Genomic DNA, 22,028 nt, shown 5'->3' on the forward strand with positions numbered 1-22,028 from the left:
TTTTCCCCCAAAGGGAACTCAAGTTGGGGGAAAAATCAGTTTCAGGTTACTTTGTGAAAAACATAAACATTGGGGATTTGTTTGTTTTGATACCTGCAGATAAGCAATTTTCTAAAAAAATGTTCATTTATGTTTGAAACATGGTGATTCTAGGGTTCTTGTATTTAAAAAGCAGCCTTGCTTTCTGAAAAAGTGAAAGAAATAAGTTGGCTGGAGAAAGATGACTGATGGAATGGAGGGCAGTGTCCTGGGATTAAAAGAATGCTAGAAATCTATCCTATGATTTATGCCATGAGATTTTAAATGAAATGAGAAGTAATGCTATTAAGTATCAGAAAATACATGCTTGTCGGGTTTTGGTTAAAAAAGCATTGCTTTTAATTTCCAAGTTAAGATTTATCATTATTAATAAAAAATTTAGTAATTCAAAGATTTTATAATTAAATCAAAATGTATATTCTGTCTCCTAGTTAGTTTGCTGAATATTATCATAATTTTGAAAGAGTCCTTTCTAACCACTGCTGGTACATGGAATTTAAAAACTATAGACCCCATTTAGTGTGGATGACTTCGAAGATTCTTCTTTCAGTTGATTTTAAGAATCATTATAATAAAAAACATTTATTAAGTTTCCTGCTGTTATCTATAGAAAGAGATACATACATATGATCCTCAATTCTGTATGCTTAAAATTTAAGTCAGATGTAACTTCATAGAGTCAGTAAGATTAAAATGCTAAATCAGTACATTATTAATTATTTAGAATTAAGCATGATCAGAGATGATCAGTATTGGCTTTAAAATACTTAAACCAAATGAAATACTGCTTTATTCCAAGTTGTACATTAATTCATTCATATTGTTTGCAGTATCTTTGCAGTGCACATAGCCTTAGGTTATTTAATATATGCTAATATAATTAAGATGTATGTTGGAGTTTTGGGCCTGTATATAAAAGAGATGCAGAAATATTTGAAATGAATCAAACTGTCATATTAGTAATAAAAAAGATTTTACTGAGGTATGTGAGTCAATGATAATAAATTTTGTAATGATTATGTGTTGATTTATAATCTATATTTTGCTGATATTTTCCAGTAAAACAAAATAAACAAAATTTATTTATTTATTATTGAAGTATAGTTGACTTACAATGTTGTGTTAATTACTGCTGTACAGCAAAAGTGATTCAGTTGTATAAATATATACATTTTTTAATATATTCTTTTCCATTATAGTTTATCATAGGATACTGAATATAGTTCTCTGTGCTCTACAGTGGGACCTTGTTGTTTATCCATTCTATGTATAAAAGCTTACATCTGCTCACCCCAACCTCCCACTCCATTCCTGTCCCAACCCCCCTTGGCAACCACCAGTCTGTTCTCTATGTCCATGATTCTGTTTCATAGATAGATGTGTCATGTTTGTGTCATATTTTAGGTTCCACATATGTGATATCATATGGTATTTGTCTTTCTCTTTCTGACTTACTTTACTTCGTATGATCATCTCTAGTTGTATCCATGTTGCTGCAAATGGCATTATTTAGTTCTTTTATATGGTTGGCAGTATTCCATTGTGTATATATACCACACCTTCTTTATCTATTTGTCAGTGGTTGTTTAGGTTGCTTCTGTGTCTTGGCTATTGTAAACAGTGCTGCTGTGAACGTAGGGGTGCATGTATCTTTTTGAATTATAGTTTTGTTCTGATAAATGCCCAGGAGTGGGATTGCTGGATCATATGGTAATTCTAAAAAATCCAGTTTAAAGTGAAGAATTGCTTTTAAAAGTTATTTTCTAGTTATAGGATCCCATATTTGTTTACATTGATTTGGTGCAGGATACGGGGATGGGGATTCTGAATAATGAAAATCCTGAGTAAAGAACAATGACACACTGAAGATAAATAAAAGAGAGACTTTTATGAGATCTGGTAATTTTCTAAATGGTTTTTACTTGTGGTGAATCAAGTTTTTGCTTTTGTTTCTTACACGAACCGAATTTTTCACTGAAATTCAAAATTTTGATCAGGAAAAATGTGAATGTAGTTTCATGGTTTTAGAATATAAATAATATAGTAATATATTATCTTTATATCATGAAGTGATATGTTTGTTCTACCTTGGTTTATATACAGCTTGATTCATGTACTTGCAAATCTTTTTTTTATATAGTATATCACTGATATTTTTACCTACATATACCTAGAGATATCACTATTTTATCTTTAAATATATATAAGCATGTTTTATGCTTACACTATTAACTATTATTATGTTATATACTATTCTGCACTTATTTTTGTGTCATTATGTACTCTCTACTTCATCGTCTAATAGCTGAGTGGTGTAACATTAAATAATTATAATTTGTAGACATAGATTTTTTTTACATTACTGTAAATAATACTACAAGTGAACATCTTTGTGCACATATTTTAAGAACATCTACAAATATTTATGTAGGATTCCAAGAACTAAAATTGCTGGATCAGTGAATTGTGCGTTTAAAATTTTAATAGGTGATTCCAAAATAGCCTTCAAAAAGACTGTACTAGTTTCCATTTCTTTCAGCAGAGCATGGGAGTGCTTTATTCTTCAGACCTTTATCAGTAATAGACTTTAATTCATTTAAGCTTCTGTTAATCTGTCACTGATAAATTATCTTATTGTTTTATCATTAATTTCTTTAGCTGTTAGTAATGTTGAGCATTAGTGAAGGCCAGTTGTATTTATTTTGTGAGTTGTCTTTTTATATTCTTTGCCCATTCTCCTGTTTGGTTGTTTTTTTTATATCTGTATTGGAGTATAATTCTTTACAATGTTGTGTTAGTTTCTGCTATACAACAAAGTGAATCAGCTATACACATACATATATCCCCATATTCCCTCCCTCTTGAGCCTCCGTCCCACCCTACCTATCCCACTCCTCTAGGTCATCACAAAGCACTGAGCTGATCTCCCTGTGCTATGCAGCAGCTTCCCACTAGCTATCTGTTTTACATTTGGTAGTGTATATGTCAGTGCTACTCTCTTACCTCGTCCCAGCTTCCCTCCCCCACCCCCCGCCCTTGTCCTGTTTGTTTTTATATCTTTTTTGCTTAGTAAGTTTTAGGTCTTCCTATGTCATGAATATTGTCTTTGTTATGTTTTTTCCTGATATTTTGTTCTAGTCTGATTTTTGCCTTTACTTTTGTCTCTGGTATCTCTTATCTTTTAGAAATTCTAAGCTTTTTCCTCTCAAAGCTGTTTGTAAATACCTTTATGGTTTTAGGGTTTTATGCCATAAATATAAAGTCAGAGGTAAAAAGTTTGAAACATCACAAAGTATTAATTACTGACACTTATGGTTTGAGGTTACCATTAAATCTCATTTATGAATTCTGTTCCAATTGAGAAATAAGGCATAAGAGTGAGAAGGAAACCAGTTATTAACTTAATACCTGATAAAACTGATTAAGTAACTATTTGATCTGGGGAGAAAAAAGAAGAACACCAATAGGAAATATAAAATAACAAGCAGAGTCTTTTTGAAGTCCAATTTGTCTTTCTTCTGTGGACCTCAACTGGACTGGAGAAAAACATGCAACCAGGATGAGTTCACTCACTTTGAATTCATGACCAGGGAACACAGATGGGTCTTTCTGAATGTGTCACTATTTCACACATTCTGCAATTTCCTAAAGCACTCATAACCTCTTCTGCCATCCTTATTCTTAACTTATGACATTCTTATATACTGAGAAAATGAAATTGAGTCAGTGGCTAAAATGAGCTCTATAATACTCAGTATTGCAGCTGGCCAGAGAATGGAAAGGGCAGTGGTGGTAAGAAGTGTTAATGGTGGAAGCTAATTTGAATGAAAGGATGTGCAGAATTTGGATAGATGGAAATAAGAAAGTACATGTGTACACAAATGTGTTCAATGTATATTTTTTATTTAATTTAAATTGGGTTTGACAGTAACATTGATGTACGTTTGTGTGTGTATGTGTGTGTGTATATATATGTAACTAAGATAGAATGTTTTAAAGAGGTCTGCTTTATTGACCAACATATTTTATTCTTTCTGGTGCCCTTCATTCCTTTTCTAGAATTGAGTTTCTATCTGGCATAATTTTCTTTTGGACTAAAGCACTTCTCTAATAATTTTTAGTAGGGCAAGACTTCGGGTGACAAATTATTTTTTTTTGTTTTGTTTTCATTTTAAAAGGATATTGTCAATGGATATAGAAATCTAGGCTGTCTTTTCTTTTAGCACTTTAAAGGTATCATTCCACTGTCTTCTGGCCACCATTGTTTCTGATGAGAAATTGTCCTTATCGTGGTTCCCTTATGTCTATTGTGCCTTTTTTTGCTCTGTATGATTTCAACATTTTTTTCTATCTTTGGTTTTCTGCATTTTGGTCATGATGTGTGTAGATCTGGTTTTCTTTTCCTTTATTTTTCTTGGGTTTGCTGAATCTGTCAGTTGATATCATTCATAAGTTTTAGAAAGAAATTTTTAAAGAATCCTTTACCTCTGATACTATATTTTTCAAATTCTAGGATTTCTGTTTGGCTCTTTTTAATAGTTTCTGTCTCTCTGTTGCAATTCCCCTTCAGTTCATGCTTGTCTACCTTTTTCACTACTTTCTTTAGTGTATTTATTAGAGTTCTTTTAAAGTCCCTGTTTGATAATTCTCGTATCTGCCACCTTTGGGACTGGTGCTATTGACTGTTTTCTCTCTCTCTTTTTTTTTTTTTTTTTTTTTTTGCGGTACGCGGACCTCTCAGTGTTGTGGCCTCTCCCGCTGCGGAGCACAGGCTCCGGAGGTGCAGGCTCAGCGGCCATGGCTCACGGGCCCAGCCGCTCCGCGGCATATGGGATCTTCCCGGACTGGGGCACGAACCTGTGTCCCCTGCATCGTCAGGTGGACTCTCAACCACTGCACCACCAGGGAAGCCCCTGTTTTCTCTTTTGATAGTATTTCTTTTTGTTTTACTGTGTGTTTCATAATCTTTTTTTTTAAATTGAATGCCAAGCATTGTATGTAAAAAGAATAGAACCTATGGTAAATAATGCTTATGCCCACAGAAGGGCATGCCTCTTATTTTGTCATGTTCTTGGTGTAGTTGAGTTGGGTTTGGTCTTTGCTTTCTATTCTGTGGTTGAGCTTGTTCTGATCCTGCTTTACTTATATTAAGTCACCCCAGACTTCAGATATTTTTGAGAGCAGGATCAGAATTTTTCTTTTAGTATGGTTTGTGACTTTCACTCAGTTCTCCTGACCTACCCTCAGACTTCAGCATGCCGTTTTCATCTGTCCTTATGGAGGGGTCTATCTCTCTTAGTTCCTCTTTTCTTCTCCTAGCACAGATTGCCCTGCTTGGTGCCCACTGAAATGTTCAGAGTGGCTGTGAAATTTCTCTCGATTCTCCTTCTTTGCACTCAGACTTCATCAGGCTCCATGTCCCTGCATCTCAGTGGGATCTTTCTCATCTGTCCAGTCCTGTCCCCTGTTATTCTTATGAACATTTGGTGGAGGCTTGTTGAAAAGAGATGGCAGGTGGGTAGATTTCCCTTGTGTCTACAGTTTGCAGAGATTCTAAACTGTCATGTCTGCCCCTTACTAACTCTAAACATTTGTTAAAAGGTCAGTTGTTTTCTTCTTATCCACTTTCTTTTCCTCCTACTGCTGTGCCAAGAATAAAAGCCACTGTTCATTCCTTCTGCCCTATGAGGGGTCTTTCACTTTTATGATTTTTGTTCATAGAAAATCTGTCTGATGAATGTTGAAAAGCTTTGATAGGTTACATGGCTTGTTCTTATTGTTACAATGGGATAGAGTTCTCTTGTGATTTTCTATATCCTAAGAGAAGGGGAAATAATTATGAATTAAGTAACATGAGCTACCATACACACATACCTAAAAATCTTATGATTCATTTATACTAAATTTGACAATTACCTTGGATAAGGTTGCCAGTAGTTGGCAGCTCATCCCTGCTCTGTCATTTTTTTAGTGTCTGATTACTCTATCTTGCCTTTATTCCCCACCCTTGTTTTTGAAGTATTGATTCTTCCTTTTTTGTTTATTTAACTATGTAGCCAAAAGTTTTGAAATTATTCTTAAAACTAAGAGTAACAATTTCTTAAGAGCACTATGCATCTAAAAAGTTCGTACTTTACTATAGTTGCATAATAGAAAAAGAGTGAGCTTTAGCCACTTAAACTTAGAGGAAGATTAATATGTCTGTGTTTTTTGTCTCATTCATTGGTTTAAGATAAATGCAGGGTACTTTTTCCTATTAATAACTTGATATTTTACAGGACAGTCTCATTGGTTGACAAGGTTTCTGTAGCTGATAAGAAGGATGTATGTTTAATTTTAATGCTCTGCATCTTTGGTCTCTAACCCTTACTTCAGTTCCCATTCTTCAGCTTAGGATGTAACTGAAAATGACAGTGGTGCCTTGGTTTAACTAATTGGTAAAGCCTGAATGGAATGTGGATAAGTGAGCCATTTTGGCAGTGAACAGAGGAGTAAAGCACACTTTTCTCATTAGTTGTCTCCCAGGCTAAAATTAAACAGAATAATATATCGCCAAATTTTAGTGATTTATGGAGGATCTGTTCTGAGTCAACTATCACACTAATTGTCTGCACACTTATATGTCAGAACTTGTGTGTTATTTTTAAAGGCTGTGTCTCATAAATTGAATATAATATAAAAATATCCCTTTAAATTTAGGAGAACATTATTCTAAATTATAATTTTAGCTAAGTTGGTAAATTAATAGATTATTCTCTTTTATTACCTGTTTAACATTCATAAAGTTCAAGCCTGGCTGTAAGTCATTTAGTCATTTTTGGTATAATGCAATTATGTGACTTAATTGAGTATTTGTTGGTGAAGTATTTAACTTTTTCATTAAAATAAAATAAGACTTTCAGAATTAATTGTCCATGTGAAAATATTTACCTATTTACATTTGTTTTCCTTTCCCTTTCTCTACCATCCCAATTTTAAAGGTGTGCTAATAACTTACTGAGAAAGTTTTTAAAAATTTACTCAACATGCTTAGTTTTTGGCACATATGAAAAGACTATTAAAATAATTTGCCTCATATGGAGAATTCCGTAATTCCTTAATTTACTTTTGTCTTTTGCAGTTTGTATTCTTTTAAATTTATAACTGCTTTGTTTATATAGGTTTTTTGCATATTTTCATCATAATTTAAAAAATAGTTTCTATGTGGCTTGTACTTGAGATGTATAATATTAGAACAAAACTTATCCTGATAGATTTACTTTTAAAATCAATTTAATTTATTCTTTTTCTTCTTTTATCATCTTTTAATGGTAACACTTGGTGCATACAAAAGAATATATGTAAGTTTTGAAGAAAAATCACGTAATGAATACCATTGACTATTTGCTAAGAAGTTGATTGTCAATTTATTTGCTTTTCTATACCTCAGGACATCTTTCTTTTTATTTAGGGTTCTTTTCTGATCTTCTTTTTCTCTTCAGTGTTTTGTTTCTTCTTTGTTTGTTTGTTTGTTTAATATAGGTTTATTTTTAATTATCCAGTTTGGATTCTTTGGGCTTCTTAGGTGTGAGGCTTAATATCTTTTGGCAATTCTGTAAAATTCTCAGCCACTTTTTTCTTTATTTCTTTTTTTTGGGCTGTATCTGGTCTTAGTTGCAGCATGTGGGTTCTTTGTTGTAGTGCACGGGCTTCTCTCTAGTTGTGGCATGTGGGTTTTTCACTCTGTAGCTGTGGTGCGTGGGCTCCACGGTGTGTGGGCTCTGTAGTTGTGGTGTGTGGGCTCTCTTGTTGAGGCATGCGAGCTTAGTAGTTGTCACGCACGGCCTTAGTTGCCCCGTGGCATGTGGGATCTTAGTTCCCTGACCAGGTATCGAACCTGCATCCCCTGCATTGGAGGATGGATACTTTACCACTGGACCACCAGGGAAGTCCCTCAGCCTTATTTTTTAACAATATTACCTCTTCTCATTCCTTAGTAACTCCTTCTGGAATCTAATTAGGTATATGTTTGTTCTTCTTACTCAGTCCTCACATCTCTTAACATCATTTTAACTGTTTTCTCTCATTTTTCTATCTCAGATACATTCTAAATTATCTTACTGTGTTTCTTCTATTTTATTAATTTTCTCTTCAACTATGTCTAATCTGCTATTTAACCTGTCCAATGAGTTTTTTACTTCAAAAACTAAATCTGTCATTTCTGTAATTTCCATTTTTCTTTAAAATGTGTTCTTTGCTGATACTTTCTCATTGTTTGTTCCCCTTCATGATTGCATACTTTTGTATTTTAAACGTTTTCTACATAGCTGTTTTTTTAGAAAATATTTATTTGGTTGCATTGGGTCTTAGTTGCGGCAGGTGGACTCCTTAGTTGCGGCTTGCCAGCTCCTTAGTTGCGGCAGGTGGGCTCTTTAGTTGTGGAGTGCGAACTCTTAGTTGTGACATGCGTGTGGGATCTAGTTTCTGGACCAGGGATTGAACCCAGGCCCCCTGCCTTGGGAGCGTGGAGTCTTAACCACTGCGCCACCAGCGAAGTCCCCATAGCTGTTTTTCTGTATTCAAATATCTTTAGTGCTTGAAAGTCTAAACTTGTTTGTTCTTTTTTCTGACTCTTGCTCACTTGCCTTCTGCAGTGCTTGCTGATTTTTTTTGTTATGGAACTCATTCACGGATCTTAATTTGTGGCTGTTATGTTTCAGTGAATTGGAGACATCTCTCAAAGAGAAAAATTTATTCTGCATTTTGCTAGTGGCTATAAGGATATTCCTCAGCAAGAAAATCTAAAGCTCATCTACCTCTCTTTTCTGTTGTCCCCATTTTGAGAATCCCAGTTATATTCTCCCTCATGTCACCTGCACCTGTTTTTTAATGTTCCCTTTTCAAAAGTCTTTTTGGTAATTATTTTGGTGTTTACGTCCATGTTTTTAAATAACTTGGCTTCTCTTGCTCTTTTTTTTTTTTTTTTTTGCGGTATGTGGGCCTCTCTGTTGTGGCCTCTCCCGTTGCGGAGCACAGGCTCTGGACGCGCAGGCTCAGCGGCCATGGCTCACAGGCCCAGCCACTCCGCGGCATGTAGGATCTTCCCAGACCGGGGCATGAACCCGTGTCCCCTGCATCAGCAGGCAGACTCTCAACCACTGCGCCACCAGGGAAGCCCTCTTGCTCTTTCTTGATTGTTCATTTTACAGCATTATTCATTGCTATCTTACTGTGGAAAATGATAATTGGCTAACTTTTACCCTCTTCAGTGCCCATCACACATTCCTCTTATGTACCCATACCCCCAGTAATCAAATGTATGATATTGTTGTATTATACATTTGATTAATCAATGAATTCATTTTTTTCAGAATTTACATAGTTCTGTCTGTAGATATTATTCATGGTATGGTCATGTTTATCATATGGTTAGTTATCCTTTTCTTTATAACATTTGTTTTTCCTGTATTTATTAATTGTTTGTTGTTTCTAAGTTTTCCATATACTTGTCACTAATTCACTGTTGTCATCCTGGGTCACTTTTTTCCTGTGTTGGATCCTTTGTCTTCTGGATCCCAAAGTTTTTTTCTTGTGGTAATTCCTTCTTTTGACGAAATACATTCTTTATTGTTAACCACGTATTATTTTGGTGTCTTTAATATTTATGTGATATTAATTATAAAATATTATGGGCTTATGTGACAGCAAGCAGTTCATAGTAATTTAAATCTAAATGTAATTTTATTTCTGTATATGGATTTTAGAAAAGTCTTTTAACTTTTATGATTGAATTATGTATTCTTGAATTTAAATGAATTTTTGAACTCTATTTAAATGTGTTCAACACATTTCTTTAAAATAAAAAGGATTTGATTAATAGTCTTTCATATTTCAGGCCAAATTCTGTTTCTCACCTAGTAACATATTTTGATAGAATGAGTTGTTTAAAACAATAACACTATTCAAATTAGCTCTTGCTATATATACTCATATATCTAGGTGCTATATTTTTGTTAGTTTGTGGAGTTGATAGTCTCTGGCATAGTAGAGCTGTTAGAATTATTTGAAAACTGGATATAATTTTGGGAGTCTTATTTTATTTTCCTTAATATAATATAGCATGTTAAGCCTTTATTCTATATTATTAGTGGTATTTGAGAAATAGGAGAATTTAGGTTCTTATGAGGAATCTGCATTCTATCACAGGAAAAAATATATATTGAATTGTATTTTCCAATTGACTTCAGTTATGATCCCCCCGTTTTGGAGTCATCTTGTATTTAGCTCCTCCCCATCATTCCTTTCTGATATGTGTATTTGAGTGAATCATTGCTCACTAGCACATGCTTTGTTACATGGAAGGAGGGATTGCTTATGTTGTCTCAGCATGTTGCCTAGGAATCTATACCGATTTTGGGTTCCTGGGAGAAGTAGCAATGTAAAGTAGAACAGGAGTACACATGGCAAATTTCATTTGAAAATTCTGTGCAAAGCTTTGAAAAAGGGGGAAATTTCTCTTTTGCTTGCTTTGTCTCGTCCATCCTTTTATCTCAGTCTCTTTGTGGTTCACTTTTCATAGGACTTGGTATTAATACTAATTGTACTAGCTGTTTTAATTATCTGCAATATTATAGAACAAATGGGCTTTTTTCAACTAACCTGAGAATCTGTCTACCATTTATTGTGATTCTTTTTTCAGCTCCTACTACGTGGAAGGTACTTTTTCAGATGCTGGAAATACAGTTGAGAGCAAAGCTGACTAATATCCCTTCCTTCATATTCTGTACATCCTAGTGGAGCTAATACTATTTTTATCAAAAAATATATGTAGAAATGCAAAATCTTATTTACAGATATACATGACCTGCCCCACATAAATTAAGAATGGGATATCCTGCTTTAGTTAAGTTTATGTGAGCTACTTTTTATTAGAGAGGGACAAAAATGTTTTAGTTAGTAGGATGGAATTGCAACTTGTTACACTTCAGTCTTTGTGTTTCATGTCAGAATGTTAGCCTGCATTTCATCTAGGCAGCTCTCTCTCTTTGCTTCTGAACATTTAAAGCTGTAATTTACAGTGATTTATTAAGTGGTTATAATAATGCTTCCTTTAATATCATGAGTTAGTTCTGTAATATAACCAAAGAAGGGAGATAATATTCCCTTCTCATGGCCAATATAGAAATTGCTGTTTGCCTAAAAAATAAAGTTTATTAATATTTTTTAAGGGCAAATGCACATTTAATGAGATATAATTCACATTCCATAAAGTACATTATTTTAAAGTGCATAATTTAGTGGTTTTTAGTATATTTGTAAGGTTGTACAGCAATCACCATTTTCTAATTACAGAACATTTTCATCACTCCCAAAAGAACCATATATCTACTAGCAGTTATTTCCCATTCTTTCCTCCCCCCAGGCCCCAGCATCCACTGATCTACTTTTTTCTTCATGGTTTTGCCTGTTCTGGCTATTTCATGTAAGCGGAATCGTATAATACGTGGTTTTCTGTAACTGGCTTGTTTCACTTAGCATGTTTTCAAGGCTTATCCATGTTATAGCATGTATCAGTACTTCATTCCTTTTCATGGATAAATCGTTTTCCATTGTGTGATTCTGCTACATTTTGCTAATCCATTCAGCAATTCATCATGGACATTCATGTTTTCCCACTCGTCGGCTATTGTGAATAATGCTGCTATGAAAATTTGTGTACAAGTTTTTGCGTGGATATTTGGTTACAGTTCTTTTGGTATATACCTAGGAATAGAATTGTTGGGTCATATTGTAACTGTATATTTTTCTTTCTGAGGAAATGCCAGACTATTTTCCATATTATTTGCATTATTTTATGTTGCCACCAGCAGTATATGAAGGTTTGAATTCCTCCACATCCGTGGCAACACTTACTGTTGTTCATCTTTTTTATTATGGCTCTCCTACTTATTGGTGTAAAGTGACATCAAGCTTATTATTTTTAGGAGGAATGTAACAATTTAAAAATCTTGTTTTTTAGGTGCCGTACTTCTTTGTAATGTACAAGGACTAGCAGTTAATATTGACCCTATCTTATACACCTGGCTTATTTATCAACCTCAGAAGCGAACCAGTAAACATATGCAGCAGGTGAGAAATTTTTATAATTCTCTAAATAATTTTTTTTCTTATTTGTTAGAGTTATATATTTCTTCTGTTGATTTTATTTATGGAGGTACCAGAATTCTACCCCTTTCAAGCAATTCTACTCTTTAATTTCTGTACAAGAAATTACAGTTCAAAGTAGAGTTGCATTGATTGTTAAAGGGACTTGGTCTACAATTGCTTGTAAAGCAGATACTTTAGAGAGACTAGGTTAGGTAGTCCTATTTTAATGGCTTATTTTCCCTCATAGTCCCTACATGTTTGTTCTCAGAGTGTCCAATACATAATAATTGCGTAGAAAATGTTAGCTTTCATTTTCATTATCTCTACATTTCTTCTTCATCTGTAGGTTTATTCAACAAACATGCATTGAGTGTGCCTAACTCTGGTATTGGGATGGTTGGTGCAAAAGACTTGGCATATGTGTGTGTTTAAAGGGGTCTAAATTACAAAGCAAAAGGAGCTAATTATAGTCCCCTGAATACTTACGTGTAATTCTCTATGTGTAATTCTGACAGATGGGTTTTATTATTCGCATTTTAAAGATGAAGAAACTGATGCTTATTGAGATTAACTTACCTATTTTCACACATCTAGTATATCTCAGAACTAAGAATTTTTTTTTTTTTACATTATTTTATTTTATTTTTTTTTTGCTGTACACGGGCTTCTCAATGTGTGGCCTCTCCCGCCGCGGAGCACAGGCTCCGGACGCGCAGGTTCAGCGGCCATGGCTCACGGGCCCAGCCGCTCTGCGGCACGTGGGATCCTCCCAGACCGGGGCACGCACCCGCGTCCCCTGCATCGGCAGGCGGACCCTCAACCACTGCGCCACCAGGGAAGCCCTTTTTTACATCTCTATTGGCGTATAATTACTTTACAATGGTGTGTTAGTTTCTGCTTTATAACAAAGTGAATCAATTATACACATACATATGTTCCCATATCTCTTCCCTCTAGAACTAAGAATTTTTGAGGCCAAATTTATGTGATATTGAATTGCATTCTCCCATTGACTTAATTGTAATTTTGTAACATTCTACTTGGAATAGCTTTGTATTTTTTTTCTGAGGTAACTTAAAGCTAATTTATAGGAGAAAAGTGTATAATTTTATATTTACATAAGAATATAAAAATTAACTAAAAAAGTGCAACCCGTGTCTCAAGGAGCATCTTTTTAAAAGTTTTTCTTCATTTTGTCCTAAATTCATTTGAAACTTCTGCCATCCCTTCTCCATTTCATGCTTCCTTTTATCAAATACATACAGAATACAGTGCAGTATTCTAGGTACTGGGGCTATAGAAACAGAAATCGTGGTTGAGAATATCCCTTCCTCTAGAGGTATTTAGTGTATTTGAGAATGTGAAGGAATGTAGTAGTAATGCCATTCTTGGTACCTCCATTGGTATCCATAGGGGATTGGTTCCAGCCCTCCCTCCCCTGTGGATACCAAAATCCACGATGCTTAGGTCCCTTGGTGTAGTACAGTTGGCCCTCTGTATCCTCGGGTTCCAGATCAACAGAGGGCTGACTGTAATTGCTATGTTAGATGTATTTACAGGAGTATATGAAAACATAAAAGGAAACATTCTCATGATCAGGTGAGGATGGGTGTTAGAAGGAGGAATTGACAATTGAGGTGAGCGTCATAAAAGTAAGCCAGACAAGGAAGGTTGTTCTAGACTAAACTGTGAGCAGAGGCAAAGACGATGGAGTAACTTGGCAAGAAAGGGACCTTCAGTGTTTCCAGGCTAGAGCCAAGTGTTCTTATAGAGACTGGTAGAAATTGAAAACCAATTCATAAAAGATTTTATTTGTAATGGTAAGTGTTTGAGACTTTATCCCAAAGGGTACAGAGGAAGTATAGGAAACTAATATAAATAGACTTGGATTTTAGAAAGTTTAACAAAATATGGAGTATGAGTAATAGAGAAGTTAAGACGAATGGCAGGGACAAGTTGAGAAAAATTTAGTTGTAAATTTTTTTCTTACTGAGATATAATTGACATATAACATATTAATTTCAGGTAGCAACATAACAATCCAATATTTGTATATATTGCAGAATCACCACTATAAGTCTAGTTAACATCCATCACCACACATAGTTAAATAATTTTTTCCCTTGTGACAAGAAAATATTTACTCTCCTAGTAACTTGCAGATATACAATACATATTATTAACAATAGTCATCATATCGTATACTACGTTTTATGACTGGAAGTTAGTACTTTGCCTTTACCCATTACACACACCCCTCCCCCAATCCCCCTGTCTCTGGCAAACACCCTCTCTTCTCTGTATGAAGAATTTGATGTTTTGGGTTTTTTGGGTTTTGTTTTGTTTAGATTCCACATATAAATGTGGTATTTGTCTTTCTTTGTCTGACTTAGCAGAATGGCCTCAAGGTCCATCCATGTTGTCACAAATAGCAAGATTTTCTTATTTTTTAGGGCTGAATAATGTTTCATTGTATTATAAGTTTTTCATTGGTTATTTTATAAGTGATGCAGTTATCTCCAGTACACCATAGATATCCCTGAATGTCAGGTAGCGTTCTAGCAGCTTAAGTAAATTATACATTTGTTTGATTGATACAAGTACCTTCAAAGATTTTGATTTTTTATTTTACTTTTATTATATTGTTTCATAAGTATTTTTAAGTTAAATATAAATATATATATTTCTCTAAGTTCAAAACTAGTAGTTTCATTTAAAAGCTAAACAAATAAATACCCATAATCCTAATCATTCAGTTACAAATAATATTGGGATAAATATCTTCATATTTGCATTTTTCTTTAATTATTAACTTAGAATATATTTTTAGAAGTGTAACTAGTAACTTTAGGCATGTGGTTTAGCATATTTTAAGGCCTTTGTAATATTGCCAGTTTGCTTCCAGAATTGGTGTACAGTTTATATTTTCGTCAGCACTTTATAATATTACTATTTTGCTACAGTTCAGCATATCTCAAAAATATGCTTTAAAAATGCCTTTAATCTACTATTTCAGTTCTACATTTTCTCCAACATGGAAAATTGAGAGTATAGTTGAACCCTATGACCTTATTGCCCAGTTTCAACACCTATCAACCCATAACTAATCATCTTCACTTTTAAAATCTGTTGTGTGAAAAAAGGCTAGTATTCAGTAGTGGTGAAGATGTAGAAAATGGATGGACTCGTATATTACTCTTGTGAGTGAAAATTAATAAATTTGTCAGTGTCTAATAAAATTACACATGACTGTAGCCTATGACCCCAAAATTCCACTTTTTGATAGAGCTGTGTTCTTACAGTGACATTCATATGAGCCTAAGGAGTCATGTATAAGCCTGTCCTTGCGGAATTCTTTGCAATGGTGTAAAATTGGAGACAACCTAAATGACTGTCTCTAACGAAGCAAATAAATAAAGCATGGCACATTAACATGATGTATTATTTTTTTTGTTAAAAATTATTCAATAGGTTTTAGTATGGAAGTCTCAAAATTGATTCAAAAATCAATTTCCCAAGGACATACGTAATATGAGAGTACTTATATTTTTCCCAAACCACCCTGCATATATTACATATTATATATTATCTATTATATATCACATATTATATATAGTATACATTATATATAAACTATATATGGCATATGTGTAAGTAAATATGGGTGTAAAATATTAAAGGATTGTATCAATATCATAAAAGTGATTGACTCTGGGAGGAATGGGCAGTTAGCAATCAGAGGGGATTTTAGCTTTATCTGTAATATTTTACTTTTCTCCTTAAAAAAAGCAAATATGATAAATTGTTAATTGCCAGTAATTATTGGTTATAATGAAAATATGGATGTTCTTTTATTCTTCATAATTTCCTATATTTTTACATTTATTAAATTAATAAAGGAAAATTTTATAGGAAGAGGGACAAAAGGCTTTTTAGGTATTTGGGGACCACAGGATACTGATGGGGCAACAATAGGACAGATATGGGACTAGGGCACAATGGAAATTTGGGGGAATATCCCGTACCAGAAGGCAGAAGAATGTAAGTAGAGCAACAGGCGGTTGCTAAAAATAAATGCTCCTTCTTTTGATATTTTTGACTGGGGTCTTCATATTTCCAAAAAAGCACCAGGGAAGCCCTAGAAAGGGTTTTCATTTGGCCTTTTACTGTATTTTTACTGATGTGAAAATGCACCCAGAGTCTCAACCACCAAAAGAAAGATTTTTTTGTTTGTTTGTTGTTGGGTATTTCCAATATCATAGCGTCCATCAATCTCATCTTTCACCTATTGTGCATGAATTAAATATCACACTATACAGCACGGAATTTTTCTGTAATTACATATTATATATTAATTTTGGTTCTAAACTTGGTCCTAACTTCTTTGAGTGCTTCATCAATTCCAGGTTTATAAATGATGTCCAGGAAATTCAAGGGATTATGGAATCACTAAGTGTTAGAGCACAAAGGGATTTTCTAGTAGACATCTCCACCCCCTTGTTTTATAGATGAGCAAGTTTAAATTAGACTCAGCATTTCTTATCTAGCTCTTAAATATTATTTCCTATTTAGATTTGTAAAAATATTATCAGTTTGACTAAATACTTAACATGAAAGCAGATATTCTTCATTGTGGTGTTTCCCACAATATATTTAATCTTTCATTTTCTCATCATCAGTTTTCTTGTCCTTTTACTCACCCTAGGGAACAACTTGTAAAATAATTTGGCTTTTTTTCCATTATATTATATGGTTATATAATGTACCTATGTTCTCATTGAAATATTTATTCATAATTTAGATAATATTAAATAGTTACCATAAGTTGGGTGAAACTTAAAGTTGGATCTATAAAAGTGTGGATGTTGTAGTGTTGAGGGTAACATTAGACCACACTCCAGCCTAACCAACCCCCTTCAGATTCACCATCTGATACAGCTGTATCACAGTTATCATCTGTTGTTTCCCAAGCTGCAATTTCCTCCTCAATTTGTGGCTAAAACCCAACATTTGATGATTGTTTTCCACTCAGTTCAACATTGATCTTTGATCCTGAAGAAAACTTAAAAATAACCTTTTTTTTTTTTGGCCAAAAATCTGACAAGATTGTATTGGGCGTCATCAGCAGTAACATCAGACTTTATTTCAGTGAATAAAGATGAAACAGCTGCTTTATTGTCCAGCTCAGCACTCATGTATTCAATATAGGATCGTAATGTTTTCCAGCTTTCTCTAACTATAGATACTTTTCTGTGCTTTCTAAATATGCTGTGGATATCACTTTGTCAGATGCAATATAGAGATTTTCAGCAATTCTCAAAAAAATTGGATTGTCCATATTAACATGTACCTAATCAGTTTATAGAAATACTTCCCTAAAATATCATTTTATAAGGATAACTTTTCATTTACTAGTGATCATAATTTTCAAAGTTAATTTTAGTTTTGATTTGCCTCTAACATGTTACCTTTATACTTCTTACTAAAATTTATGTTAAATTTTAATTAATTCCAAGCTCTCTTGGTTTTTGCACAGAATTCTAATTTAAAATTGAAATTGTTAAATGTTCCTGTGTGAGTGTGTGTGAGAGACAGTGACCAAGAGGGAGGGCAAGAGAGATTGACTGATTCATTGATTTAAAATAATAAAGCCCCATGTATAGCATGGGGTATGTAGTCAATTATAATATCTTTGTGTGGTGACAGATGATAACTAGACATATCATGGTGATCATTTTGTAATGTACAGAAATATCAAATCACTGTGTCATGCACTTGGAACTCACATAAAGATGTACCTCAATTATACCTCAATTGAAAACAAAATATGTAGACACTGGGGGAAAATTTATCAAAATGCTAATGATGGTTATCTCTGGGGGGGTAGGGATTATGGGTGATTATTAATTAAAAATGAATAAAGCCTCAACCACAACACGTGACGGACTTTCTTCAATGATGCTGTGTTTAACCTTCTCTGCTTAAGAAATAGTAAATAATTCAGTTTTTCATTTGACTCTCTCCAGCAGCCTGTGATAGCTGTTCCTCTTGTTATGCCAATTAGCAGAAGGAAGGAGGATGAGGTGTCTGTTGGAAGTGCACCCTTGGCAAAGCAACAGTCATATCAGGCCTCTGAATATGCCAGCAGCCCTATAAAAACAAAAACAATAACAGGTATGTGTCAAGAATTCTAAAGGGTCTGTGATTTCACCCTGCCTCTAAGCTAAGAAGTTATCCAGGCCATAATTTCATGAATGCTGCCCAGAGACACAAGAATCCTGGAATGGAGACAAAGGACTTTATTATCTATAGCATTAGCAGTTACCGAAGTATTAGCATTTTTTTGTGTCCCTGCCCTAAGCCTAATTCCTACAAGATGGCACGAAGAGGGCCAAGTGATACCTGTATACAGTGGATTATATTACAGGAGAGGAACCTGAACTTTATAATGGGTAGAAATTATGCCTGCCATTTTCTCTAGGAGGCCCTATGTGTACCTTACAAGACTGTAAGCAAACCTGCTCTTTGTTCAGAAGGAAGACAATATCTTTGTCTTCTGAGGCTGTACACTGTACAGATATCCTTGAAAATAACATTGGAAACAAAGGCATTGACTGCCTCTACTTGTAAGACAGGCAAAACCACAAGAGACCCATGGAAAATCATCTCCCAATAATATCATTATGTTCCTTCTTAAAGTGAATTCTTGCAATCCACCCTACATCTCAGTCTTCTTTCCTTCCCCCTTCTATTTGTTAGCTAGATCACCTATGCAAATATAAAACATATTCTTACATAAAATAATTTCTTTTATTTCCTTTTGTGTAATTAAAAACCCACTTTTTTATTGCTTTATTTATTAAAAAATTTTTTTAACATCTTTATTGGAGTATAATTGCTTTACAATGGTGTGTTAGTTTCTGCTTTATAACAAAGTGAATCAGTTATACATATGCATATGTCCCCATATCTCTTCCCTCTTTTGTCTCCCTCCCTCCCGCCCTCCCTATCCCACCCCTCTAGGTGGTCACAAAGCACCTAGCTGATCTCCCTGTGCTATGCGGCCGCTTCCCACTAGCTATCTATTTTACGTTTGGTAGTGTATATATGTCCATGCCACTCTCTCACTTTGTCACAGCTTACCCTTCTCCCTCCCCATATCCTTAAGTCCATTCTCTAGTAGGTCTGTGTCTTTATTCCTGTCTTGCCCTTAGGTTCTTCATGACCACTTTTTTTCTTAGATTCCATATATATGTGTTAGCGTATGGTATTTGTTTTTCTCTTTCTGACTTACTTCACTCCGTATGACAGACTCTAGATCCATCCACCTCACTACAAATAACAATTTCGTTTCCTTTTATGACTGAGTAATATTCCATTGTATATATGTGCCACATCTTCTTTATCCATTTATCTGTTGATGGACTAAGATCAGGAACAAGACAGGGTTGCCCACTCTCACCACTGTTATTCAACATAGTTTTGGAAGTTTTAGCCACAGCAGTCAGAGAAGAAAAAGAAATAAAAGGAATCCAAATCGGAAAAGAAGAAGTTATGATTTCATTTTAAGTAGTGTTTTAAATTTCTAATGTTTTCCCTTAGATATTCAGATTTATTCCATATAACTCATATATCCCCAACCATATTAAAAGAGGTTTTATATTTTCAGTAACTCGAAAACACTTACTGAATATCTATAATGGGCAAGACTCTGTTGTAAGTAATTTTGAGGGTAGGAATATTAATAAGACATGATCCCTGCCCTTAAGGAATCTAAAATATGATCATATACACAAGGAAGTTCAAGCTAACATTTGTGGTTTAGAAGAAAAGTTAGTTTCCTTACCGTATTTAAAAACAACAGCAGTAAAAATGCTAACATACATTTTTGTGCAGTTTTATACATAACTATTATTCTGTGTTCTATTACTTTTCTTAAAATAGGATGTTATGTTTATTTTGTGGAATCATTAGACTTCCACCTGTCAGTATCCACAAGCCTGTTGATATGTTGAGATTTTCTTTACCAATTGATAAAAATGCTTTTGCTTATTTTTTGTATTATAGGAGGATGATCTGTAAGTTGTATTGATTTTTTAATATAAAATTAGATATTTCCTTTCGATACCATGCTAGGTTTCAGACTTTAGATCTCTTGAACTGGTAGGTTACATAATGGTTTATAAATATCACCTCTTAATAAGATAAAATAAATGTCCACTAAGTATCAATTGATAAAAATAAGTTTAATTTTATATGCATATTAACCACATATTCTGACCTCCTGCTTTACTATTTAGTCCAGTTTTTTAAATCACACTTGATAATTGATGTAAAGTAATTGTTAAGGACAACTAAAGATGACAGAAAATACTTATGATTTAAATGAAATTACATGACAGAACTATGTAGAAAATATCATAGATTTTAGAATGCATTTGCTATGCATGGAGAAGTTTCATAGATAAATTCACATCTCGTATTGGTTACCTATCAATTCATGAATGATATCGGTTAATATCTGAGATTTATTTTGCTTTCATATACTTTCCCACTTAATTATAAGAAATTAGTATTTTATTTTGAATAAATTAAGAAAAACCCCAAACATAATTTCTCATCAGTAATTATTACTTTATAATCTAAAAACATAAACACATTATTCTTTTTAAAAAATTTTATTTATTTAGTCTTTAAATTTTATTGGAGTATAGTTGATTTAAAATGTTATATTATTTTCAGATGTACAGCATAGTGATTCAGTTATACATATACATATATTCATTCTTTTCCCATATAGGTTATTACAGAATGTTGAGTACAGTTCCCTGTCCTATACAGTAGGTCCTTGTTGGTTATCTATTTTATATATAGTAGTGTGTGTGTGTGTGTGTGTGTGTGTGTGTGTGTGTGTGTGTTAATCCCAAGCTCCTAATTTATCCCTCCCCCCCACATTTCCCCTTTGGTAATCATAAGTTTGTTTTTGAAATCTGTGGGTCTGTTTCTGTTTTGTAAATAAGTTCATTTATATCATTTTTCAAAATTAGATTCCACATATGAGTGATATCATATGATATTTTCTTTGTCTGACTTACTTCACTCAGTATGATAATCTCCAGGTCCATCCATGTTGCTGCAAATGGCATTATTTTGTTCTTTTCTATGGCTAATATTCCATTTTAAATATGTACCACATCTTTATCCATTCCTCTATTGATGGACATTTAGGTTGTTTTCATGTCTTGTCTATTGTAAATAGTGCTGCAATGAACATTGGGGTGCATGTATCTTTCCGAATTATGGTTTTCTCTGGATACATGCCAAGGAGTGGGATTGCTGGATCATATGGTATCACCTCACACTGGTCAGAATGGCCACCATGAAAAAGTCTACAAACAATAAATGCTGGAGAGGGTGTGGAGATAGGTGAACCCTGCTACACTGTTGGTGGGAATGTAAATTGGTACAGCCACTATGTAGAACAGTATGGAGGTTCCTTAAAAAACCAAAAATAGAAGTAACATAGGATCCAGCAAATAACACATTATTCTTTATTTCAAATTACAAATGTGAACTGTGGTTCTTTGCATTTGAGTGTGGATATTTGCTTTTTCTGTCTTTAGTGTTTCCCCATCTCTAGAACCCTTAGGTTATATATCCTGTAGGTATTTTCCTTATAGGTGAGGATGTCTATGTATCACCAGATATTTACTCAAGCATAACAATGAACAGTTATCAAATTGATGCCTGTGCTTGCTTGTTTTTGGACTGTGGGCATTTGTAGAAAGTAAAAATCCCTGGGTATAACATTTCTACTTTCTGACCAATGTATCTTTGCCCCTTGGATGCCACCATTTTCACTT

The 22,028-nt window shown here is 33.9% G+C and overlaps 1 protein-coding gene across 16 annotated transcripts in view; it reads left to right on the forward strand.

Annotated features, from left to right (window-relative positions):
• VPS13B (vacuolar protein sorting 13 homolog B) overlaps positions 1–22,028 on the forward strand; it is an 831,417-nt gene that overhangs the window by 328,468 nt on the left and 480,921 nt on the right. For 15 of the 16 annotated variants that reach the window (XR_004346563.1, XR_004346562.1, XM_032610621.1 and 12 more), the window contains 2 exons: positions 12,038–12,147; positions 18,192–18,339. Coding sequence is in view for 14 of the 16 variants with exons in the window: in XM_032610621.1 (XP_032466512.1) it covers positions 12,038–12,147; positions 18,192–18,339 (258 nt within the window). In the remaining 2 variants the exon portion in view is untranslated. The remainder of the gene's footprint in view (positions 1–12,037; positions 12,148–18,191; positions 18,340–22,028) is intronic. The other variant, XM_032610618.1, reaches the window with a different exon arrangement.

The sequence above is a fragment of the Phocoena sinus genome, chromosome 17 (assembly GCF_008692025.1).
Source record: "Phocoena sinus isolate mPhoSin1 chromosome 17, mPhoSin1.pri, whole genome shotgun sequence".
Taxonomy (NCBI): domain Eukaryota; kingdom Metazoa; phylum Chordata; class Mammalia; order Artiodactyla; family Phocoenidae; genus Phocoena; species Phocoena sinus.